The 27,341-nt window shown below is 42.7% G+C and overlaps 1 protein-coding gene across 1 annotated transcript in view; it reads right to left on the reverse strand.

Moving 5' to 3' along the window:
- Positions 1-21,957: 21,957 nt before the first annotated feature.
- The window catches only part of PRRG1 (proline rich and Gla domain 1), a 55,852-nt gene continuing 50,468 nt past the window's right edge, over positions 21,958-27,341 (reverse strand). The window contains exon 4 of the mRNA XM_065417968.1: positions 21,958-24,499. Within this exon, the coding sequence (XP_065274040.1) occupies positions 23,975-24,499 (525 nt within the window). The 3' untranslated portion in view covers positions 21,958-23,974. The remainder of the gene's footprint in view (positions 24,500-27,341) is intronic.

A 27,341-nucleotide genomic window follows, 5' to 3' on the forward strand; every position in this document is an offset into this window, starting at 1 on the left:
CCCCATTCCGAGCTGACTGGTTCCCGAGTTTCTTTATATGGTTTCTATCAGGCACAATATTTTGCACACAATATTTACCTATGACACTGAAAAGGTTGGTAATTTCTAGGAACTGAAGTTATGACAACAGATCAACAGTTAATCTTAATGGGAGCCTGACGTCAGGTCCCATAACCAATAGATTAGATAATAGAAATTTATTTCTTTTCAGAAAGAATGAGGAAATTATGCATTAACCAACAGATTGACCTTCCTATAGGGTCAGTGTTCATCAGATTTCCAATTGCTTTTGCGGTCATCATTGGGTGCATTAGCGCCAGTCTTTTAACACAAGGTAACAAAGAAACATTCTTCATGTTAATAGTGTGGAGTTCTATTCCCATGGGTTACAGCACGGCAGTATGGACTACTGGTAAAGTCACTCATTTCCCAAGCTTCTGATCTTAACTCTAATAAGCATTATATGAATGATAACAATGGATTTCCATTGCTTACACACAAACAAAAACAGAACAAGTGGCTTTCATCCTTTTCTTTTTAAATGTCAGTTAGGTGCAGGCCAGAGGACGGTAGTGACAGGAAGAGAACAAGCAGGAAATAGTAATGGAGTCTCAGTGAAACGCCCCTTCCCTGCCCCCCCAAGACCTCCTCTTTGTCTCCTCCCCAAAAAGAGAATCTTCTGATTAATTTTTTTAAGACATATAATGAAATGGTTCCGTCTTATCAACATATTATTGTCTGATATCAAAATCTCCTTCCTTACACAGATTCTATGGCTCCTCCCCTTGCTTCCATTCTTCTTTACTGGAATGTTTTCACTTCAGTTTCTGCCATAGGGGTAGGCCACTCTTTTCTTATAAGCTTCCTAAGAAAAAGAATAGGATTTGATGAAAAAGGGAGATGCCCTCACTGGGTTACAGGCCTATATCTACAAAGACAGAAGTTTGTGGGCCTCATTAAGGAAGGACACGGGAATTTTAGAACAAGTAGGCCTACAATTTAGTACGTTAGTACATATGATAAGACAATCTTTCCTGGATTAGTTTGCAGCACAACTTTACTACGGAAAACACCAGACCTGCCCCAGCACGCACTGCCTGTTTTGTATCAATGTGTTTGCTTCATTTTTGCAAAGTCAGGTCTAATCTATTGTACATATTTTGAGAGAGGTCTACTCAAAAGAAAGTTTATGCCCCTAATGCTCAGGCATTGCCATTTTTTTTTAAAGTTCTTTATTCCTGATCTGCAACTGCAAGCAGCAAATATCTCCACTGGCTGGTGATGGGACACTAGATGGGGAGGGCTCTGAGTTACTACAGAGAATTCTTTCCCAGGTGTCTGGATGGTGGGTCTTGTCCACATGCTCAGGGTCTAACTGATCACCATATTTGGGATCAGGAAGGAATTTTTCCCCTGGCCAGATTGGCAGAGACTCTTGGGGGCGGGCGGCCGGGGGGTTCGCTTTCCTCTGCAGCTTGGGGGCAAAGGTCACTTACAGGCTTAAACTAGTGTAATTGGCAGATTCTCTGTAACTTGAAGTCTTTAAATCATTATTTGAGGATTTCAGTAACTCAGCCAGAGGTTAGGGGTCTGGTACAGGAGTGGGTGGGTGGGTGAGGTCCTGTGGGCTGCAATGTGCATGAGGTCAGACTATCAGGGGTTCTCACAACAAAATTTTTGGTGGCCTCAGAGTTCAGCTACCAACTCTTGCTGGTGGCTGCTCTGACAAATTTTCCTAAAATACCTAATTAACTTTAGGAAAAATAAATAATTATGCACATATACATGTCCAGATCATTGTAATTCATTTATGTAGGGGTTTGGGGTTTTTTTTGCAGACGCAATAATAAAAATAATGTTCAGTTGTATTTTGAGGCGCCTGTCCCCTGCTGCCTCCCCCCCACCAGTAGCGTAGCTGGGGGGAAGCAGGGGGAGCGGCCGCTCCCCCACTGAGCACATAGCGCCTTAGTAGGAAAGGTCCGGGATTTTTCCCCCCTCCCCTCCCCTCCCCTTTCCCCCCATGCAGAGTGCGGCACTGCTGATTGGCTGCCTGGGCCGAGTTGAGCTGCTCCCATTGGGCCTCCAGCAGCCAGACTGCCTCCCCTCTTGCCCCCTCCCCCGCCTCAGCACGCTGCGGTGGAGGGGCTGTGTGCTGGCAGCATGTTTAACGTTGACTTTAGGGGCAGCCAGTGCCTCGATCTGCATGGTGATAAGGGGAGTCCCGGGGGGCAGTCAGGGAGCAGGGGGATGGTTGGGGGGGGACTTTCTGGGGGCAGGGGTGTGGAGAGGGGCTGGAAGATGCATCCCGAGTGATTTAAAGGCCCCAAACACTGCTGAAAGAGCTGGGAAAGTTGCAAGCTTTCTCTGCTGGGCTTTTCATCTGGATAATACAGTGCAAACCTGCTTGAGGAAGTTCATGCATCTCACAGTTTAAGCTCTGCTAAGCTTGCAGCCATGGCACAAAAGGATTTGGAGCAATTAACAATTCTGTGTGGTTAAGAGATTTTTCATTTCCTTGGCCCTGCTACCCAATGCCACAGGGCCCCACAGGGGAGACTGAGGCCTGGTTTACACTAGGCGTTTATGTCGAATTTAGCGCCGTTACATCGAATTAACCCTGCACCCGTCCACACCACGAAGCTATTTAGTTCGACATAGAGGTCTCTTAAATTCGACTTCTGTACTCCTCCCCAACGAGGGGAGTAGCGCTAAATTTGACATGGCCATGTCGAATTAGGCTAGGTGTGGATGGAAATCGACGCTAATAGCTCCGGGAGCTATCCCACAGAGCACCACTCTGTTGATGCTCTGGACAGCAGTCCGAGCTCGGATGCTCTGACCAGCCACACAGGAAAAGCCCCGGGAAAATTTGAATTCCTTTTCCTGTCTGGGCAGTTTGAATCTCATTTCCTGTTTGGACATCGTGGCGAGCTCAGCAGCACTGGCAATGATGCAGAGCTCTCCAGCCGAGATGGCCGTGCAATCTCAGAATAGAAAGAGGGCCCCAGCATGGACTGATCGGGAAGTCTTGGATCTCATCGCTGTGTGGGGCGATGAGTCCGTGCTTTCCGAGCTGCGCTCCAAAAGACGGAATGCAAAGATCTACGAGAAGATCTCTAAAGCCATGGCAGAGAGAGGATACAGCCGGGATGCAACGCAGTGCCGCGTGAAAATCAAGGAGCTGAGACAAGGCTACCAGAAGACCAAAGTGGCAAACGGACGCTCCGGATCCCAGCCACAGACATCCCGTTTCTACGAGGCACTGCATTCCATCCTAGGTGCGGCCGCCACCACTACCCCACCACTGACCGTGGACTCTGAGGATGGGATATTGTCAACGGCCGGTTCCTCGGACATGTTAGCGGACGGGGAAGATGAGGAAGGAGATGAGGAGGACGAGGCAGTCGACAGCGCTTACAACGCTGATTTCCCCGACAGCCAGAATCTCTTCATCACCCTTACAGAGATCCCCTACCAACCGTCCCCAGCCGTTAACCCGGACACAGAATCAGGGGAAGGATCATCCAGTAAGTGTTTTAAACATCTAAACATTTATTTTTAACAGAACAGGAATATTAACAATAACAACAATGGGTTTCTCATGATTAGTGTGCCCTAGGCGCTTAAGGTTTCAGTCCTGGGCAGTGCAACTATTGAAAAAAAATCTAACAATGTCCGGTTTTGCATGATTGTTCTGCCCAAGCCGCTCTACTGTTTAGTCCCTGCCAGTGCAGCTACAGTAAAATGCGGTCTATATGTCCGGGGATAGAGCTGAAATCCCCAATGGACATCTCCACGAAGCTCTCCTGGAGGTAATTGGAAAGCCTTTGCATCAGGTTCCTGGGGAGAGCGACCTTATTGGGTCCTCCGTAATAGCAGACATTTCCGCACCAGGAGACAAGCAAGTACTCCGGGATCATTGCCCTGCAGAGCATGGCGGCATACGGCCCTGGTCTTTGCAGGCTTTCCCGAAGCATTCTTTGTTTTTCCGTGTCTGAGATCCTCATCAGGGTGATGTCACTCATGGTGACCTGCTTTGAATTAGGTAGGGGAATGTTAGTATTGGGACTGCTTGCCCGTTCCTTTACAGAACTGTAACCGGCGGTTTACAGCCACGCGGTGGAGACGGGAGAGGGGCAGCACACAGGGATCTTTCCCTGGGACAGCCGCGAGGGGGTGGGACAGGGGCAGAGCTCATGCTTGCCGGATTGCTGGCAGCAGGGACTGGCATTGCTTTCAATGTGAAAGGAGGCCAGTGCAACTATTAAAGTTTTAAGCAGCCACAAGTCTACGGCTTACCATGTTGGCCTGCTACACAAATTCCGGTGTCCTGCCCCACTTCTCTGATCTGCACTGCAAGACCCCAGGCACTGAATGCGAAGGCCGAAAATTCGACCTTGTCCTGAGTGCACATGTGATAGGTGCTGTGCATGGTCTTCTTTACAGAGAAAGACTATGTTCTTTGTTCACAACTAAATTTATCTTTCTGAGGAATTCACTCCCTTTTCCCCATTCCCACAGCTGCGACTGTCTCCCAACCCAGCCTGGCATCACACTCCCAGAGGCTAGCGCAGATTAGGCGTAGGAAGAAGAGGACACGGGAGGACATGTTCTCGGAACTTATGGGCTGCTCCAGAGCCCAGGCAGCACAGCAGACCTAGTGGAGGGAGAACTTGTCCCAAATGCACCGTTCACACATGGAACGGGAGGAGAGGTGGTGGCAGGAAGACCAGCAGGCGACTCAAACGCTGCTTGGACTAATGAGGGAGCAAACGGACACGCTCTGGCGCCTTGTGGATGTTCTGCAGGACCGGAGGCAGGAGGACAGAGCCCCGCTGCAGTCTATCTGTAACCGCCCTCCCCCGCCACTAAGTCCCATACCCCCCTCACCCAAAGTCCAAAGAAAGAGGAGCGGCAGAGTCCGTGAAAACTCTCACTCCACCCCTGCAGACTGCTCTACTACTAGAAGGCTCTCATTCCCCAAAATTTGACAAGTCCTTTCCTTCCCGCCTCACCCAAGCCCCCGTCCAAGTTTCACCCCCCAGTTTCATGTGTAGTTGCTAATAAAAAATACGTTTCTGTTAATTACTGTTTCCATCATGTTCTTTAGAGGAGAGTCTGTCTGAAGGGGGGGAAGGGGGTTGGTAATTGGACAGAACAGTCACCTTTACCAGGGTACAGAGGCGGGGGCAGGTTCAGCAGCAGGGCACACACACAGTGCAGTCACTAGTTACCCTGGTCAGTCTGGGAGGTGGTTTTAGTGTTCTGTGGGGGGTGGGGGGTGCTCTGTGACTTTGTGGCGGGGGAGGGCAGTTACAGATCTTATGCAGCGGTCCTTATCCTGGATCACAGAGCCACGCAGCAGGGGATCTGTAACCGTCCTCCCCCTGCCACAAAGTCACATAGCCCCCCCCCACACAGAGTCCCGAACAGGAGGGGTGGCAGGGTCCGTTGAAACCACCAGTCCACCACTGCGGAGCCTGTCATTCCTGGAGTTTGGAAGCGTCATTTGCATCACTACACTACACCCGCTCCCCACCACAGTCTGCGTCCCAGGTTCAACACTTTCCCACGAAAACAGTAATAAAGAAAACGGTGTTCATTAACAAAATTCAAGTGATTTTATTTTTAAACGTGTGTTGGAAGGGGGGGAACGGGGTATGTAACTGGAGAGGATACTGAACATTTAGTGGGTAAAGAAACGGGGGCAGGTTCAGCTTCTCTGTACACAAACTGAAAAGTCACTGGTTACCCTGCTCACTCAGGAACCTAGCTTTCAAAGCCTCCCGGATGCACAGCGCGTCCCGCTGGGCTCTTCTAATCGCCCGGCTGTCTGGCTGGGCGTAATCAGAAGCCAGGCTACTTGCCTCAACCTCCCACCCCGCCATAAAGGTCTCCCCCTTGCTCTCACACAGATTGTGGAGCACACAGCAAGCTGCAATAACAATGGGGATATTGGTTTCGCTGAGATCACAGCGAGTCAGTAAGCTTCTCCATCTCCCCTTGAGACGGCCAAAAGCACACTCCACCACCATTCTGCACTTCTCAGCCGGTAGTTGAAGAGTTCTTTTTCAGTGTCCAGGGCGCCAGTATAGGGCTTCATGAGCCAGGGCATTAGCGGGTAGGCTGGGTCCCCGAGGATGACTATAGGCATCTCCACATCCCCAAGAGTTATTTTGTGGTCCGGGAAGTAAATACCTTCCTGCAGCCGTCTAAACAGACCTGAGTTCCTGAAAACACGAGCGTCATGAACCTTGCCCGGCCATCCGACGTTGATGTTTGTAAAACGTCCCCTATGGTCCACCAGTGCTTGCAGCACCATTGAAAAGTAGCCCTTTCGGTTGATGTACTGGCTGGCCTGGTGGTCCGGTCCCAGGATAGGGATGTGAGTTCCATCTATAGCCCCACCGCAGTTTGGGAATCCCATCGCGGCGAAGCCATCTATGATGGCCTGCACGTTTCCCAGGGTCACTACCTTTGAGAGCAGTAGCTCAACGATTGCATTGGCTACTTGCATCACAACAACCCCCACGGTAGATTTGCCCACGCCAAAGTGGTTCGCGACTGACCGGTAGCTGTCTGGCGTTGCAAGCTTCCAGAGGGCTATGGCCACTCGCTTCTGGACAGTCAAGGCTGCTCGCATCCGGGTGTCATTGCGCTTCACGGCAGGGGACAGCAACTCACAAAGTTCAAGGAAAGTCCCCTTCCGCATGCGAAAGTTTCGCAGCCACTGGGATTCATCCCAGACCTGCAGCACTATGCGGTCCCACCAGTCCGTGCTTGTTTCCCGTGCCCAGAATCGCCGTTCCACAACATCCACATGACCCATTGCCACCGTGATGTCCTCGGCGCTGGGTCCCGTGCTTTCTGACAGGTCTGTGCTACTCTCAGACTTCAGGCCCTCACCGCGGTGCCGTAGCCTCCTCGCCTGATTTATCTGCATCTGCCTCTGGGAAAGGTGGATGATAAGCTGCGAGGCGTTGACAACGGCCACAACTGCAGCGATGGTTGCAGCGGGCTCCATGCTCGCAGTGCTGTGGCGTCCGCTCTGTCACTGACCAGAAAAGTGCGCGAACTGATTTCCCGCCGGCGCTTTCAGGGAGGGAGGGCGGGAGTGACGGTTGGATGACGACAGTTACCCAAAACCACCCTCGACACGTTTTTTTCCCCAGAAGGCATTGGGGGCTCGACCCAGAATTCCAATGGGCAGCGGGGACTGCGGGAACTGTGAGATAGCTGCCCACAGTGCACCGCTTCCAATGTCGACGCTTTCCCCGTTAGTGTGGACTCACAAAGTCGAATTACTGTCCTTAGTGTGGACACAGACGTTCGACTTTGCAATATCGATTCCACATATTCGATTTAAGTAAAATCGAACTACTCTCGTAGTGTAGACATACCCTGAGTTAGTAACACCGCTTGTGTCCTCTGGCCAGACACAATCCCTTCCTTGCTTCTTTCCCTTGTGTTTGCAAGGGTCTCATTAACATGCTGCATCCGAACGCCCCCCTCCCCCAGGCCTTCCCTCCAGAGACACAGCCTCCTGGCTTCTCCTTCTTCCTCACTTTCTCCTTCTCTCCATCTCTGTGGTTTTTCTCCATGCCCTGTCCCTTTGTCTGTACTCCCACCCCATGCACTGTATTAAGCACGTCTCTGCCTCTCTTGTTTATGGGCTCTGTGCTGGGATGGCAGAGGCAACGCTATTGTGTTCTCTGCTAGGTCTGTTTGTGCCAGACTCTAGCAGTATCCCTCTGCTTGCTCGCAAAGGCTTCTGGCTAAACACTAAAGCCAGGTGCTAGGGCAGAAGCAGCTGCCCATGTACCCTCAATGGCAGGAGCTGTGCGTGGTCCCTTGTCCCCCCCCCCCTTGGTATCACAGGGTGTGTCTCGGTGTATATTGGGGTTCCTGTCAGGGGGCGGGGAGCAGTTGGATAGGCATGGGAGTCCTGGGAGTCCTCAGGGTCTGTTTGGGAGCAGGGGTGTGGATAAGAGTTGGGGTAGTCAGGGGACAGGTAGAAGATAGGGCCCTAGGGGGGCAGTTAGGATGGGGGGGTCTCAGGAGGGGCAGTCAGGGGACAAGGAGCAGGGAGGGGTGTGGGACGGGGTTGGGCAGCCCCATATGGTGCCACATGGATGCCCCCCTGGTAAGGGTAGCCTCCGCCAGGTACGGGTTGACTCCCCCTGGTAAGGGTTAGATTCCCCCGGTAAGGGTAGTCTCCCCCAGGCACGGGTTAGTTTCCCCCTGGAAAGGGTAAGTTTCCCCCAGGTACGGGTTAGTTTCCCCCTGGAAAGGGTTAGTTTCCCCCTGAGAAGGGTAAATCTTTTAGCTATGGAAAAAAGTAATTTATATTTTTATACCGGATTGGCGCTGGACCGGGTTAATAACGCCCCCGCTGTTGGCTTTGATGCCCCGGCTGACAGTGTTAAATATATTAGGGGTGTGATTAGGGTCGCTGGACCAATGGATAAAATGGTGTGGACTATAATGAAGTCTCATGAGCATGAGAGTGAGAATCAAGTCCTCCCAGTGGAGCATGGAGAGGAGGTAGAGGAGACTGTTTGTGATGATCATGGTGAGGAGATTTTATCTATCTTACCGATGGTTTTTACAAGGGACACTTTTAATGATTTAACTATGGAAAGTTTTAATCCAGATTTTAAGTATTTAAGTACATTTGATGATCCATATGTTAGCGAATCGGGATATCTTAATGCTCATTTAGTTAATGGGTCTAGTTTATTAAATAGTTTTAGACCAAGTACTGATTTTAATAGGGATCGTAATAAGGATCTTAACAGTACTGGTAGTAATATAAATATATTAGAAAGTAGTTCGTGGAAGGATGGGGTTTTTTATTTAGAGTATCCCGTTGATAGTTTTAATTGTCCAATATGTCCCCAGATATTACCAACATTTGGTAAATGGGCCAAACACATTAATGTGGTTCATAAAAGTAAAGCCATACGAGTTGTATGTAGTAAATGTGGAAAATCTTCTCAATATCATAATATAGCTTGCCACTACCCCAAGTGCATACCCAAGAAGGCGGATACCCCAATGAAGAGCCATACGTGCTCGGTCTGTGGGCTTGGCTTTCATACTAGATCTGGATTGAGCCAACACTGTAGACATAGACACCCTGCTGTGAGGAATGAGCAAAGAAAAGAAGATATGGCTGCTAAAAGTAAGATCAAAGAGGGATCAACTAGATCTCGTATATGGACCAAAGATGAGGTTGCGCAGCTTATACAGTTGGAAAGGAAATATATTGGGAAAAGGAATATAAATAAATGTATTGAGAGCGAGATGAGGACCAAAACGAATAAACAAATATCAGATAAAAGACGAGAATTAGTAAAGAAGAAGTTAGTGGTAACAGGAGATAGGGAGGAAGTGACTGAGGTAGAGGACATTAGAGTAAATATATTAGAAATTCTGCCCCCAAGAGAGAGGATTTTCCCACTAAAAGGACATCCAGAAGTGGATTTAGTGGAGAAAATATGTAAACGGGGAAAACAAAGTAGGGAGGGAAGAGAAATAATAAATAGTTTAGGGGAAATTGAAGGATTATTAAAGGAGGATTTAACAAAAGCTCTCGGATGGGCAATGTTGGAAAAATTATGTTATTCATTAGTAGAGGGAAAGGATCCTAGAAATGAAAGTCAAATAGAGTTGAGAAATAAAGGAAAAGGGAAGATGAGAAAGGAGGGGAGAAGGAAGCAATTTAATGCAATTAGGAGATATGCTACAAAGAAAGCTAAGTATAAATTCTATCAACAATTACTTGATAAGGATAGAAGAAGATTGACTCGCATTATAATGGGAGAGCCAGATAAGGCTAAGTGTGCTATCCCTATGAAAGAAATTGAGGAATACTATGTGAATATTTTGGGAACAATTGGACATGGTAATATGATAGGGTGGCCATCATCCACAGAGAATGCGGATAATGATATATTAATGAGTCTGATCTCTGTGGATGAGATTAGAATAGCTTTAAGAGAAATAAGAAAAGATAGTGCTCCTGGCCCAGATAAAGTAAAAGTGAGCAATTTGTGGGATATTTTTAATTTAGACTCCTTAATACTTACAAAAAATTTTAATATATGGTTTCTAAATAGACAGGTACCAGATGAATTTAAGAAAAATAGAACGATTTTAATACCAAAGACACAAGATGAGGAGGAAATGAAGAAGTTAACATCTTGGAGACCATTGACAATTGGGTCAGTTTGGATTAGAATCTATACCAAAATATTAGCAAAAAGACTGGTGGAAACAGTTAAGATATGTAGTAGACAAAAAGGGTTTATATCCGCCCCTGGGTGTGAGGAAAATATTGCTATATTAGATAATTTGATTAAAGGGGCTAAACGAAATGGGAATGAAATTGCAACAGTGTTCATAGATCTGGCTAAAGCTTTTGATTCTGTGGGACACGGACATATAATAGCCGGGTTGAGAAGATTTGGTATAGATGAACTTTTTATAGATATTATTAGGGACCTTTATGATAATTGCACAACTAGGGTATGGGTGGGTGATGAAGTTACTGAGTCTATTTTAATTAGGAGGGGGGTCAAGCAGGGTGACCCGTTGTCCCCAATTTTGTTTAATATTGCTATGGATCCCCTTTTAACTAGATTAGAAGTAGAAGGAAGTGGTTTTTTTGTTAAGGGTAATGGTGTCACGTCATTGGCTTTTGCCGATGATGTGGCAATTTTAAGTAGCTCATATAAAGGAATGATTAAAAATTTGGGTATCTTAGAGGAGTTTTGTAAAAATACTAATCTCTCTGTTAATGTGAAGAAAACGAAAGGCTTTCATATTTTAACTAAACATAAAACCTATGTAGTTAATCCTAAGGATAATTGGCAGATAGGGTCAGAGGAGATTGAATATGTTCAACCAGGGGATTTTGAAAAATATTTAGGAGCTAGAATAGATCCCTGGATAGGTGTAGGGGGACCGGTACTTAAAGAAAAATTGAAAGATTGGAGTGAGAATTTAATTAAGGCCCCATTAAAACCGGCCCAAAAAATATTAATTTTACAGACATATATTTTACCGAAGCTATTTTATAATCTTCTTTTAATAGAACCTCCTTTTAATCTTTTAGACGATCTTGATGTGTTAGTTAGAAAAATAGTTAAAGAGATTTTACATTTACCTCAGTGTACCACAGATGGGATATTTTATTCTAGAGGTAGGGATGGTGGTTTAGCTCTCACTAAGTTTAGTGTGCAAATCCCAAATATGTTAATTCGTAAATGGAGGAGACATATTGTCTCGAGAGATGATTGGATGGACCTATCTTATCTATATGCAGGAGAAAATCTTGTGGATAAAATATTGTCTTTTAGTGCAGTAACATCTCATCCCAAGAAATGGAGGGAAGAGGAATTTTTAAGATGGTCGGAACTGAGATGCCAGGGAATAGGGATACAATATTTTAAAAATGATTTAATTAGTAATTCGATTTTTAGAAACTCTAGTAAAGTTAAATCGTCAGCGTATATCGCAGCATTGCAGCTTAGGGCAAATATTTATCCTACTAGGGAGACATTAGCAAGAGGAAGAGGAGGTGTGAATGCTCTTTGTAGATGGTGCGGTAAAGTGCGGGAGACTGTTCCCCATATCTCAGGACAATGTTATAAGACTAAGAATGCTAGGATAAAAAGGCATAATAGAGTAGTGTCTGCAGTTGTAGATAAGGTTGGTAAATTAGGGTGGAAGGCAATGATAGAGCCCCATTTGAGAAATAGTAAGGGTGAGTTAAGAAAGCCGGATATTATATTTATAAAAGGAGATACAGCAGTGGTGGTTGATGTTACAGTGCGATGGGAGGATAATGCCGGAAGTTTGGAACAAGCCCACAGTGAGAAGGTGGCTTATTATCTTGAGTTAGAGGAAGAAATTAAAAACTTAACGGGAGGTAAAAATATTCACTTCTTTGGTTTTGTGCTTGGGGCGCGTGGCAAGTGGAGTGAAGGTAATAATGATTTGTTACAATTATTGGGAATGGACAGAAGTAAAAATTTTAAGGAGAGTATATGTAGACTTGTTTTATATTCCACTATTGGTATGATGGCTATATTCAGTGACAGGTAAAGATCCCGGAGTTTCCATTCCGTGTATCTTGCCAAAACTAAATTTTAGCTATTTTGGTTTCCATGCTCTAAATTTTCAAATTTTTAATATTGTTTTGAACATTAATTTATTTAGTGTTATTTAATATCTGTCCTTCAATAGAATGGTTTTAATTATATAATAAATACTTATTAATGGATGAAATTCCAATTTAAATTATTGGTTTATTTTATTTTTTTTTAATTACTGGATGTGGATGCGGACTGGCCGCGTATAATAACCAGGAAAGGGCAGGTAGTCACGCCTGTACATAAATAGGGGGTGGGGTCCTGGGGGGCAGTTAGGGACAGGGGTCCCAGGAGGGGGCAGTCAGGGGACAAGGAGTGGGGGGGGTGTTGGGGGTTCTGAGGGGGGCAGGAAGTGGGAGGGAGTGGATGTAATTAGTAATTTGATATGTCGGGTGGTGACTTTTTTTGTGTTCGCTCCCCCTGATGTTAGAACCTGGCTACACCACTGCTCCCCCCCTCCATCGCCTCTAATCCTCGCAGCCTCCCACGGCCTCCCACAACCTTGCCTGCCTCCCCATTGCCCCCTCCCCATTGCCCTGAGCTCCCTTCCACGGTCTCACTCCCCAAGCTCACCCCACTCCTTGTCTTGACCATGGTGCTCAGTAAGGCCAGTCCTGCTGAAGCCCCACTACCCTGGGCTGAAGCCCAGAGCCCAATGGCTGAAATGGGGAGGTGGTTTTTTGAAGCTCGAAGTCCCACAGCTGAAGCTGAGGGATTGGAGGCTGAAGCACAGAGCCCGCCGCCAGAGCCCCACGGCCAAAGCCGGGCAGAGGGGCTGCCTTGCCCCCTCCCCCATCTCTGCCCAGGAGGCTATTGTGGCTGCAGGAAAACCCCTGGTGGCTGCATGTAGCCCCTTCCAAAAATAGACAAGATAAAATGGAGCATAGTCATCTAGTGAGTCACTGATCCACAACTTAAAATATATTCTCTATCGCAGTGGTTCTCAACAAGGGGTACACGTACCCCTAGGGGTACACAGAGGTCTTTTAAGGGGTACAGCAACTCATCTAGATATTTGCCTAGTTTTACAACAGGTTACATAAAAAGCACTAGTGAAGTCAGTACAAACTAAAATTTCATACAGACAATGATTTGTTTATACTGTTCTATATACTCTACACTGACATGTAAGTACTGTACAATATTTATATTCCAATTGATTTATAATTATATGGTAAAAATGAGAACATGAGCAATTTGTCAGTAACGGTGTGCTGTGACACTTGTATTTTTATGTCTGATTTTGTAAGCAGGTAGTTTTTGAAGTGAGGTGAAACTTGGGGGTACGCAAGACAAATCAGCCCCTGAAAGGGGTATGGATAGTCTGGAAAGACTGAGAGCCACAGCTCTATAGCCCCGATCCAGTAGACTTTAACAGCTAGGGATGACTAAATTAAACAAATATTGGGGAGAGCTTGGAGGACAGGGAAGGGTGGGGGGAAAGAAAGGCAAGCAACTTTCCCTTTTCTACATTAATAATTCCACTACAATTAAAAAAAACCCTCTAGATTTATTGTTTAGAACTATCATTGGCAAGTTCTTTGCCTTTGCATTATAAAACAGATGGCATGAATGTGCATTGCAATTTTATAGCTACAGAGATGTGGTATAATTTCAACATCCCCTGCTCAAACTGATGGGCTTATTTACACCACAATACAACCCTCCATTTGGCAGAGCTTGCAATGGATGAACTGAATATAACAACTTAAGAAAGTAAAAGTTGCTAAATCAATATTCCATTATTTGTCTCTTATTAGTTTTAGTAGTCATAAAAGTGAAGCTCAGGAAGGATAAAAGCTTATACGAGTTACTCAAAAGGATATAATGAGAATGAATTTATTGTATGCAACCACTATGTTTTTAATATTTCACTATATTTCTTAATAGAAATATAATACATTTCTTCAAATATGATTGGACAAAGTTGCTCAGCTCTGTTCTTTGTGGGATTAGTCAACTATCAGCTGAAAGGATCTTTTTCAAGGTTAAGCATAAATAAAAGAATACTTCAATTCTAAATTCACCTTGACATAGGCTAGAATGAAAAAATACCATTTCTGTGAACAAATATTTCTGATATTTTAGTTCAAGAGGTAAGCGAAATGGATTACAGGGAAAAAACTTGAAATAAATAAATGAATAAATTGTATCTTTCTTTCTCAGTCGTCTGCCAGTTTAGATACATGCCAGTGCTTTTTAACCAGAGCAAAAGTCGTGGTGTTCAACACCTTTAATCTCTCAAGGCTAGAGGCAGACACAGGGGGAAGACTTCACTACTCTACACTCAGAGGTATTTACAGACTCAGGGCTGATCACAGATGATTCTTGAACATTCAAATGTCTGTAAAAACATAAATTCAGTCTCACTTGATTTCACAGCTTGAAAGCGTGTGATAGATTAAGCCAAACTCTTTCAATCTCACAACCCTAGTCTTTGAAAAGGAAGCAACAAGAGGGGGTATTAATATCAAGAGTTCCCTCTTCTACAAAAGACATTGTAAATCCCCTGGGTTTAGGCTAAAGGATCTGGGAACATTATTAATATTAAACGAAATCAACCATAATATATGTATTGACTAGGGCTGTCAAGAGATTTAAAAAATTAATTGCAATTAAAAAAATTAAATTTGATCCCACTGCACCATGACCTGCAGAACCAGCCAAAAACTAGATTAAAATCCCGCAACCCTCTATGGAACTGTATCAAGATCCTTACACCCAACTTTGATGCTGAGGCTCAACGGAGAGTCACATGGAGCACTTCGACCATTCAAAAGAAACAGCTTGCCATTGGTCCTGTTGAGGAACCACCGGGTTTTGATTTATGTTAGAAAGACTGGTGGAGATTGAATTGCATCAGGACATCTCATGGGGATGTGGACACATCCTCTATAACTGGAAAATGAGGCAAACACCTGTATGCGACTGTGGTCACCAGGCACAAACAATAGAGCACATCATATCTGAATGTCCCCTTCATTCATTTCCCAGGAGCCTGAAGGACATTCACCAGCTCAGTGCTGAGGTAATGTGCTGGCTATCAAACTTAGACATAAATTTGTAGTTGTTGCTACCTACCCAAGCCATACGAAAGAAGAAGAATCTCAATTAATCGCACTGTTAAACAATAATAGAATACCATTTATTTAAATATTTTTGGATATCTTCTACATTTTTAAATATATTGATTTCAATTATAACACAGAATACAAACTGTACAGTGCTCACTTTATATTTATTTTTAGTATTTACACTGTAAAAAACAAAATAAATAGTATTTTTCAATTCACCTAAAACAAGTACTGTAGTGCAATCTCTTTATCATGAAAGTTGAATTTACAAATGTAGAATTATGTAAAAAAACCCCAAAAACCTGCAAAAAAACCCAAAAAACTTTAGGACCTACAAGTCCACTCAGTCCTACTTCTTCTTCAGCCAATCACTAAGACAAACAAGTTTGTTTACATTTGCAGGAGATAATGATGCCTGCTTCTTGTTTACAATGTCACCTGAAAGTGAGAATAGGCATTCGCATGGCACTGTTGTAGCCAGCGTTGCAAGATATTTACGCGCCAGTTGCGCTAGGGATTCATATGTCCCTTCATGCTTCAACCACCATTCCAGAGGACGTGTGTCCATGCTGATGACAGGTTCTGCTCAATAACAATCCAAAGCAGTGCAGACCAACGCATGTTCATTTTCATCATCTGAGTCAGATGCCACCAGCAGAAGTTTGATTTTCTGTTTTAGTGGTTCAGGTTCTGTAGTTTCCTCATCAGAGTGTTGCTCTTTTTAGACTTCTGAAAGCATGCTCCACACCTCAACCCTCTCAGATTTTGGAAGGCTCTTCAGATTCTTAAATCTTGAGTCAAGTGCTGTAGCTATCTTTAGAAATCTCAAATTGGTACCTTCTTTGCGATTTGTCAAATCTGTAATGAAACTCTTCTTAAAACAAACATGCTGGGTCATCATCTATGATATACTATATATGGCATGCTATAACATGAAATATATGGCAAAATGTGGTTAAAAGAGTAGGAGACATACAATTCTCCCCCAAGGAGTTCAGTCACACAAATTTAATTAACACATTATTTTTTTAACGAGCATCATCAGCATTGAAGCATGTCCTCTGAAATGGTGGCTGAAGCATGAAGGGGCATATGAATGTTTAGCATATCTGGCATGTAAATACCTTGCAATGCTGGCTACAAAAGTGCCATGCAAATGCCTGTTCTCAGTTTCAGGTAACATTGTAAATAAGAAGCAAGCAGCATTATCTCTCGTAAACTTGTTTGTCTTAGCGATTGGCTGAACAAGAAATAGGACTGAGTGGACTTGTAGGCTCTAAAGTTTTATACTGTTTTGTTTTTGAGTGGAGTTTTGTAACCAAAAAAATCTATATTTGTAAATTGCACTTTCACGATAAAGAGATCGCACTACAGTACTTGTATCAGGTGAATTGAAAAATACTATTTCTTTTGTTTATCATTTTTAGAGTGCAAATATTTGTAATAAAAATAATAAAATAAAGTGAGCACTGTACACTTTGTATTCTGAGTTGTAATTGAAATCAATATATTTGAAAATGTAGAAAAAATAGTTAATAAATTTCCATTTGGTATTCTATTGTTTAACAGTGTGATTAATCACGATACATTTTTTTAATCGCAATTCATTTTTTGAGTTAATTGCTTGAGTTAACTGCAATTAATCGACAGCCCTAATATTGACCAGTTTAAAGGGCCATCAACTTGAAAATCACATTTGTCTGAAAATTGTGTACTTTACTATAGTAACAAACTGCTAAGATTTGTTAAACCTGAAAGTTAGCATGAAAAACGTGTATATTTTCTAGTTTTATTTGCTCTGTGCATTTGACAGTAATTGGTGTATAATCAGTTTAGTTATTTCTCCTGTCAGTTAGCATCTTTCTTACTCAAAAGATCCTTATACACATTAACGAAGGAGCAGAAAATCATTTACTAAAAATTAAGGAATATAAAAATTAATCAGGATACGCTATTTCAACAGTGCACTATCTGAATATGGAATTTTTAAAAAATAACCAATTTTTAAAAATCAAGTTGATAAGTGTCCTTTTAATTGGACACATCTACATAAACATAAGATTATTATCACTATGGGGGTAACCAGTTAAGCTGCATTGCACATTTTCAATTACCTGAGTACCAAACTTCATGCCAAAAGAACATTACTTACCTGTCAAAATTCTTCTGAGGATAATAGCCGTGATAGTGTCTTAGTTCCTGTGATTCCAACATGAAGTGAACTGGGAACTCCCAAAGCTAAAACATTTTGGGGCCTGCTGGCTCCATTGGCCACCACAGTAGGGAAGCTCTGTTCAGTTGTCTTAGCAGACCTCCAATAGCCGGTTGCTTTGGCCTTTTGCTCAAAAAGGATTACTGTTTTCCTTTCTTCAGATTTGACATTTAAAATTGGGGGTGGGGGAGGACACCTGAGACCCCTTCCAATAATTAGATTTACAATAACCACCCTGTAGCATTATATATAAATAAATTAACTCCACTTGCCAACAGCTTTAAATAATTAAATGAAGATAACAACTTACCTCAGGCAGCAGACAAAAATAGAAACTTACCAGAAAAGCCACTCACCTTCAAATCATACCCAGGAACTTACTCTACCCCTTCCCTCAAAACCTTGTCAAACATGTGGCTTTTGCAGCATGTTCAGGAGGGTCACCAGATTTAGGAGGGGGAATCGGGTTCTGGAGTCGAAACAGAGAATGACTTGCCAACAGCCCTCTCTTTTATAATCCAGCTTAAACGCCCCTGACTGCAGCAGTGACAGTACGGCATGGGGAGAGACAGGATAACCCTCAGGTTGGCTGGTCCTAGGGCTTTATAGATCATAACCTTAAACTCCACTTGGAGACTAAAGGGGCAGCCAATATAGAACTTGGAGCATGAGGATCATGTGCTCCTAAAGAGATGCCCTTGCTCAATAAATGAGCCACTGCATTCTGCACCAGTCCCAGTGTAGCCCCATGGAGAGCGTGTTGTAATAGTGTAATCTTGAAGTGAAAAAGGCTTGGATAACAGGGGCAAAATCCACATCTGAAAGGAAAGGGCACGGCCTCCTGGCCACAGTAAAAAGCTGACAGCGTTACTGCTGTAATACGCTAATACAACCGCAGCTAGGCATCTAGAATCATACCCAATCAGCAAACGCCAACAGCAGATGCACTCCCTCAGGCAGAGGAACTGACATCATCTCTGCCGGCTGGTTCTCCCAAACCGTCGTTACGTCAGTCTTGTCTGTGTTGAGCTTTAGCCAGCTCATGCTCATCCATGCCCCAAGCTGAATTAGACACTTCTTGAGGTTCTGACCCACAGCATTGTTAGAGTTGGATGAGATAGAGCCATACAGCTGGGTGTCATCAGCATATTGGAAACACTGCACCCCATGCTACCTTCCTAAGCCTCCCTAACTGGCCCATCTATGTACTGAAGAGGAAGGATGACAGGAGGGCACCCTGCAGCACCCCACACTTGGGGGCTCTTTGGGAAGAGGAGCAATTGCACTCTAAGAGAAAATAGTGAAGCCACTGAATGGCAGCCCCAACCAGTACTATCAAGTGAGTCAACACCACCTCACGATCTACTGTACTGACCACAGATGAAAGATCGACTCATCTTGGACAACTGGTGTCAGAGCTACACCTATTGCTCTGGCCCCTATAGGCCAGACAAAAGGGCAAAAGCAGCATAAAAGGGTCCTAAAACCCTAGGTCCAGCTGGGGAAAGATTCCCGCAGTGCACGCATCTATAAGACTGCCTTCGGAGGATCTCCCCTTGCAAGCCCTAGGGTCGATAGCATGTTGGGAGTGGGGCTAATGGCAGAAGGGGCTTCTCAGAGCTGGGGCCACAGCACTGTGGAGTTTCTGGGCAGCACTGCAGCCCCTAGAGCAGCCTGAGGTGGCTGACATAGCTTAGATAGACCCCCAAGGCTGCCTACATAAGGGGGTGCTCCAGGGGCTGAATCAACCCAGCAGCGAGTGCAAAAGTAGCTTCAACCCACCTTAAACAGCCTGGGGGTCTGAGAGTTCTGTGTCGGTGCAGCACAACATCCTACCTCTGATATTCATTCATCACCGGAAGGAGATCAATGCAGTTTCTGTGCAAAGGAAAGTCTATACCCAGATTGGCACAAGTCAAGTAGATCAAAGGTATCTAAGTTCCTGTAAAAGTCTTGCTGCAGCCTTTTCTACCATCTTGCTCACTTAGCAGGATGAAAGGTACGACGCACTAGCCTGTGGCGAGCCAACAGCCATCAAAACTCTTTAGAGTTGGGAGTATCCTGCCCTGTCTTGCACTAGAACCACACTGCCTAGGAGTGGGATTATTACACTTGATGCCTTTGGAGAAACATTTTTCCTCTTAAATTTTGATTGTGTGATACTAACTTCCTGTGAGATATACCCTAGCCTAGGGGAGAACCGGTGAAGTAAAACTGAACACAAGTGGTTTAATTATTCTCATCAACATTCATGTACCTTCACACAGTGAGATGGAGATCTATGTAGATGGGAGCAATGTGTGAATGAAGGTTCTCACAAGTTGTGGTAGGTGTCCTAGTCAATCACACACCTACACCCAGATTTAGGCAACACTGCAGCATGTTGTTGGTTATGCCAGGATTTTTAACTCTATGGTTAAAGCATGAATGTGTGTGTGGGGAGAATGGACCCCCTAAAACACCACTTTAAGCAAGATTTATTTTTTGTTTCCAAGCCACCTCCAAAAGGTTGAAAAGAGGAGAAGGGAGGAGGTGAAAGTAAATGAGAACTAAAATAGTATTTCTAAGTGCTTTTTGGGGGGGGGGGGAGGGGGGTTGTATCCAAGCAACAGATAGCTATTATGCACATTTCTCTAAAAGCCTCCACAAGATTTTAGGGAGGAATTGATCACAAATGGATCATTTTTCAGTTATATTTTTATTTTCAAAAAAGCATTGGTGACGTTAGGAGACAGGAGTAAAAGGAAAACACAGTAGAGCAACTAAGTCAGTAGGCTTTTTGCTTTTGAATATGGGTTGTTTGTTAAGTATGCTAGAGAACTTTTCATTTTGTTTAGGAAAATTATTTAAAAATTGTTGGATAGTAAATGGAGCTTGGGATGTCACTGAAACACAAAAATTCCCACTGCCATATAATCAGGGCCAGATGCCCAGCACTGCCACCAGCTGTTTCATGCTGCTCAGGCAATACAAAGCACTCAGAAAGCTTCCCCAAAGGGGCAGCTGGGGGTTCTTGGTAGAGCTGGCTTTATACTAACACTCCTCTCAGCAGCATAGCTTGTGCATCACGGTGGGTGAGAGCACTGGGGAATGGGGCCACAGCATACTGCAATGAATCTGGTCTTCCCTGGGGTAATGGCCCATCAGGGATATTACAAACATGCATTGGCTAGAACAGTCAATTAATTCCCCAGCTGGCCCCGGGCTCACCCCACCTTCACCTTCTGCTCCACACACACCCATGTCATGGAGGACACAGCTGAGGACTGAACCATAAACACTAGCTCCTTCATATTGCATAAAACCCACTGAAGCACTAATATACAGTTGTTTTTTAAATTGGCCAGGGGGCACATCCCCCCAACAATTCTATCATATCCAAACTTTTCCATCCTTTCCTCTACGGTTTCAAAGATTATTTGGCACAGCTCAAAGCAATGTTCATGGGGAAGGAAGTGTTAAAATAAGTAACTAGCCCACATCCATGCAGTCACTTATACATTCTTTGTAGTTTCATGATCTACTGGTTTGCACCTTTTCCATGGCCATTTATTGCAGGTCTGTGTTGATGTAGTTCTACCACGATTTGAGATCTGCTCTGGCCTCCAGGTACACCTCTACCTTGATATAACACTGTCTTCGGGAGCCAAAAAAAATCTTACCGTGTTATAGGTGAAACCGCATTATATCAAACTTACTTTGATCTGCCGGAGTGCGCAGCCCCGCTCCCCCCGGAGCACTGCTTTACCGTGTTATATCAGAATTCGTGTTATATCAGGTCATGTTATATCGGGGTAGAGGTGTAGTTTCCTTGCTTGTAAAATAGTGTGAAATATCTGGGATATAATATCCTCTCTCTTTAGCAACAGCGGACCACGTAATGAATGTAAGAAGCAACAAGAAATTCTTCTATCTTTTTTAGCACTACAAAGATTCCTTTGGTTTCTAGGGAATATAGTTGGGGCATACTGTGCAGCTGCAGGACTTTTCATTGTACTGGATCTATTGTCTGCTATCAATATAAAATTCTGCCTCAGCTGGGTGGGCAAGGCAACCAATTTCTTCTAATCTGCACTGTATTCTGGGCCAAGACACTGCTAAGTTACACAATAGCAGTGTGGCTGAATCCACTCTCATGGAATTAAGTGCTTAAACTTTCTAGAATGCTTTGTCCCCTTGAAATATGCCAGTGAGAAAATCTCCATTCTTTCTCTGAATGTTGCTCCAGCTAGCCATTGTTATAAGATACTGTATGTTTTTATATTTCATATATATATATTAATTTAAAAACTTAGTGATGGTATTAGTTCGTCTGCTTTAAAATTAATTAGCGTAAAATTTGAGATATAAAACATTTTCATCAAGACGAGAGACAATGGAAGTTAATACAGCACCTGTTATAGAAATCAACGTTATTTTTGTTCCAACTGCAAAGAATTGATAGAGGCATTAAAAGAATTTAATAATAGCTTTATTTAGCATGCCAAAAACATTAACCAAAAAAAAAAAATCTATAAACATAAGCAAAATGTTTAAATACCATAATTTAATGTAAACCAGATCTTTTAAAAAGATTTAATACTGTAATCAAATAGGTTATTTACACGCAGTGAAGACGGAATTACCTCCCCACAGGTGTCCAAAATTAAACAATCTCTAAATCATCTGATTTCCATAATTTCTTAAACAAGTCACCCATCTCCATGTTGGTCATTAGTAAACAAATCATTTTAGTTCTGTACAAGATTCACCTCTCAGTGTTAGTCAAAGCAGGGAGTGCAATACCCTGAATTTTCTGGCAGTCAATCAAAAGAGTACTGCATGTTCTTACTTGTAAAACATTCAGAGAGGTAAGGCTGTAAATCTTACCATCACATTTATTGCAGGACAATGTAATTACAATTGAAGAAAAAGTAGAAGCTATATTTTGAAAAAATAAAAGCTTTATAAAAATCACTACAAGACAAACTGTCATTTTAATCATATCAGAAAGGCCAAGCATAAAATAAAAGTTATAACTTGTTACATTTAATAGAACCCTTAACTTTTAAAGCTAAAAAAATATTTTTTGTAATTTGGAATCATTCCAGCATACGAGAAAAAGCACTTATGGTCTTAGTAGAGGAAAACACATTTTAAATGACTGCTTTATGCAGTTTTTTGTTTAGCCATGTAAATTGCATTCACTGAGACTTTTGGCCAGTGAATTTAAAATTGTGCTTGTGTGGAGTCTTCGATCAACAGCATAGTTCTGAAAGTGGTCATCATGGGATCCCTGAACATTTGATCTCTTTATTTCAAAGGACCAGCATTATTTCTTTATTGCAAATAAATATCTGCACGATGTTGCAACACACTGTAGTTCAGGAACATTAGCCAGTTAAAACAGGGGTTTGGTTGGTTCAAGAGACTGGTAGTGGAATACTGAGCATTACAACTTTCAGTCATTGGCATAAATCCAGAGCAGACTGGAAATGACCAGAGGTTATCTGACAACTGCTTAATGGCCTATGTGAAATGAGTGATCACCATGCATTTCGTAGGGAAAGAAATCCACATAAATAAAAGACCACTGCAACTGGCAGCCTGTTGGCAGACTCAAAAGAGACCACTATTTGTGTTGACATGAAGAGTAAACTATGATCATCCCCTTCTAGGCGGTTTCTGCATGTCAGTGATGAGGCACATTGGTTTGTTACTGTGTGCCCAGAGGCAGTGCATTAACTGGTCTGCAGTGCAGAGGGAACTTTAATTTCTAGAGCTGTCAATCTAGTACCTTTCACAAGAACTAAATTCACTTAAAAAAAATAATAATAATAATCAGACATTCTGGAAACAAGACATCATCATAAACAGGACTAACTGGAGGGAAGGATGGAGAACAGAGGGGATAAGAACATTAGGCTATCGTTTTTTCCAATTGCAAAATTCACTTAATTACTGCCCTCTGTACAAGTACAGCTGATGTGTTCCAAAATTTCTTAGTCTCACTTACTGCAGTCCCTGAAGTATCATATTTAAGCTGGGTGAATATGCTATGTTGATGTTTGTTCACACACAAATACTTTTCTCAGCCTTCCAAGGCCCAAGTGTAGGATACAATATGTGACAAAGACCCAAAATGAAAGACAAAATATTCATGCAAGAAACTTAAAATGTTGTAGGACATGGTCCTTTGGTTTAAATAACTTGCTGTTACCAGTGTTTGATTCTGATGTAAATAATTTTCAACACTAAAAGGGAGGGGACATCAAATTTGTGTGGAACGTAGGCAACATTTAGATTAAAGTAAATGACAATCCTCAAACATTTGAGAGGTATGCACAGAAGACCACATTTGTACCTGCTTCATATTCTCAGTATGGATTCCCCCATCTTTAAAACTGGCATGGGAACACATGCAGATGGAACAAAACAGGGAAGAGGTACACAGTAGGAGTCCATTAAATTATATAAACAGTAGTAAGCTGCATTAAAGTGCCACAAAATTCTCTTAGTAATTTTTAAAAGTTGCTACTATTCTTCCTGCTTTACTTAATACTGGTGACAACAGGAGGTATTGCAATGGCACTAGCTGAGCTGGAGTTTACAATGTCTTCATACTGTGGGGGTGGATCTAAGTGATGCTCCATTTCATTTCTTATGCTGGTTTCGGCAGTGGCTTCCTCGTATGAAGGAGGAGGGTCACCATTTGACAGCCTTGTTGATATTGAGTCTGAACGTCCATCTGGAGAGCCCAAATATCCTGGAGACAGCCCACTGCCTTCATACATTTCTTCCTGTGGGGAATGAACAATGCTGAGTGGCGGGGGAAGAGGACTTCTACCATCAGCCACAGCACTATCACCAATGGCTTCGCGGGCTCCCCTATGCATGTATACAGACTGTCTACGGATTTTCTTTTTAAACAGGCATCTCCATGTGAGAAATATGATAAGGAGGATAACAAAAAGGCCAATGATTAATGGAAATGCGAGGTAAAATGTATACCAATGATGTCCTGTGTTACTTTCTCCCTGGAGTCCTCCATTTGTGTGGCCTTTCCAGAACTCTCTCTAAAAACAGCAAGACAGAATAAATCAGAAGCTATTAAAAATAAATTTTAACTGGTCTATTTTCAATAACAAAATTGAAGCAAAGTGTTTTGGCTTTCAATAAATGACCACCTAAAGATCTTTAATTGGTGCAGATATTGTATAAGAAGTTTCCTGACTTCTTTCTGAAGTCATCACTGAGTTTGAGTTTTTTTAAAGCCACCTAACTCCTCACTGCTCACAACCTTTCTGTATCAGCACTCAATAATCACAAACCTACATAGGAGATAGGAATGGATTAGAAAAATAATCTGAATTGATTTTAGATAATTTGTGAATGCAAAAACTCAAAGTCAGATCTATTTTTGGAATTAAAGATTATTATAAGGCGTTTTGACAGGGAAACATTGTTTCAGAATGATTGACTATTTTGACCCAGCATAATTATGCTGCACTGTCACCCTACAAGTCAAACTTCCCCACCCTCTGTCTTATAAAATAGTAGCTGTCAGCTATTTATAGCCAACCACAGCTTTTGCAATATATGGATAACATACTTAAAATAGTCCAGAAAACTTGGTATCTCAGGTAAAGATAGATGAATCAGAGTAGTGGAAATATGAATGAGGGGGGGAAATTAAAAATGAAACAACATCAATACTTTAAGATAATTTCTGTTATGTTATTAATATTTTAAAATTACAATAGCTATTGCAAAAGCATTAAAAAGTTGGGATCAAAGTCCCATTGCTTTAGCTGCTAAACAAGGATAATATAGGCCTCCTGTCCTAGAGAGCTTTTCCACTGCCTGTATCTTGTGAAGTAGCACAGGTATTATGCATAGTTAATATAGACCAAATGTAAAATACAGGTAAAGTTATATAAACCTCATCCCTTTGTTTCAGACAAATAAGGTTAGTAAACATCAATTATATTCTGTGCTTGGAGAAAACAAAATCCTCCAATAATAATAAAGGTATCTACATGTTACATAAAAAAGTCCTGGGCTCAATATAAAATATGAAGTGATTTTTTAATATGCATAACACTTCACATAAATTACATCACTCTACACATTCTTAAACCTAGCACTAAAAAAAAAAAAAAAAACACAAGCAAGAGACTTAGGGTTTATTTAGGCAATGTATTAAAAGTGCAAAAAAAGCTATCTTAACTGATCTTTTCAAAGGTAAACGCTACACTTGGACACTTATCTTATTAGCACAATAGTTTTATGACCACATGCATCAGTAACTAACAATGCAACAGTCATTTCTGTCCCCAGGAAAAAGTTCATCATTCAAAAGGACCGATCACATACATAAAGCAAGCTAGGGTTCCCTCTAGATATAATCTCTGAAAATCTAGTTAAGGCTAGATTACAAAATAAGAAGATTCTTGGAAAAGTTGTGAAAAGGGAAGGGTGTTAAAAAAACAACAACAAACAACAAAAACAACCAGATGTATCAAAGTAGTAACTACTAGCTTAGTCTACATCTTTAGGCGATAGGGTTATACACACCCCTTCCTCCAATATTTAATATGATCTAGAACAGGGGTCGCAACCTTTCAGAAGTGGTGTGCCGAGTCTTCATTTATTCACTCTAATTTAAGGTTTTGTGTGCCAGTAATACATTTTAACATTTTTAGAAGGTCTCGTAGAATATATAACTAATCTACTGTTGTATGTAAAGTAAATAAGGTTTTTAAAATGTTTAAGGAGCTTCATTTAAAATTAAATTAAAATGCAGAGCCCCCCCCAGACCGCAGGACCCAGGCAGTGTGAGTGCCACTGAAAATCAGCTTGTGTGCCGCCTTCGGCACGCGTGCCATAGGTTGCCTACCCCTGTTCTAGAAGTTTTTTTTTTTTTTTTTTTAAATCATGTTCATTCCTTTGCCTTTTCAACACTGCAGAATTTGACATGTTCCCACAATTCCAAGATTTCAAGATCTTAACTAGGTCTGCAAAGCATCTGTATTTTATAAGATGTGGTCCAAAATCATCTAAATAAAGCCATATAGCATGGATTTCAAATGAGGGAAATAAATCTTAACAAACCAAATGCATTTTTTAAAATTAAAGTTACTTGGGGGGGGGAAAAAAAAAAATCACATCTATACCACAGTAAAATGCAGACCCCATACAAAACAACTCTGTTGAAATCTCTGGAGATTCTGGAAGGCACTGTCAGTGGGACACTTGGGAAAGTGGAAGAGCATTACTGTAGGAAAGGGATAGGTTAGCTGGGTGGGATCATATCTGGAACAAAGCTGATGACGAAGTAGACAGGAACTGCAAAGGGATAACTAATCAAAGAGCCTCATTCTTGGCAAACAATACCTTTTCGGTCAAAAGGTTCCCCCCCCAACCCCTTCTCTTTGTTTTGTGTTCCTTAATCAGAAAGCTATTATCTTTAAAAAGCAAGTTAATAAGCATGAATACTTAAAGTACTATGCTGAAAGCAGATTATGAAAATGGCAAGGTAGGGCTCCATGTTTACTGCAATCCAGTGACTCCCACATCATGCATGCTCAGTTTACAAGATCCTTCTTCCTAACTTCACTACAGAAATCAACCCGGGCTCTGAAAGTCAAGCTGGGTTCTTTCCTTTCTTACACAGCACCACTGGTAATAAAGTTTCTGCTGGCCAAATAATGCCTTTAGTGAAGACTTGCGTACTTCCCCCGTGCCCTCAACCTGTTTCAGAGGGGCATGGATCAGGGTTCACATCGCACTCCCAGTCAGTGCCCGGGCCGGGGAAGCTAATGATCCAACCAGTGGACCAATTCGGTGATGAAACCTAGACACATGCCACTTGAGGCATGTTGCGCATATGCTAAGAAGAAGAATCTGGTTCAGGTA

This window comes from Emys orbicularis, chromosome 1, assembly GCF_028017835.1.
Source record: "Emys orbicularis isolate rEmyOrb1 chromosome 1, rEmyOrb1.hap1, whole genome shotgun sequence".
Taxonomy (NCBI): Eukaryota; Metazoa; Chordata; order Testudines; family Emydidae; genus Emys; species Emys orbicularis.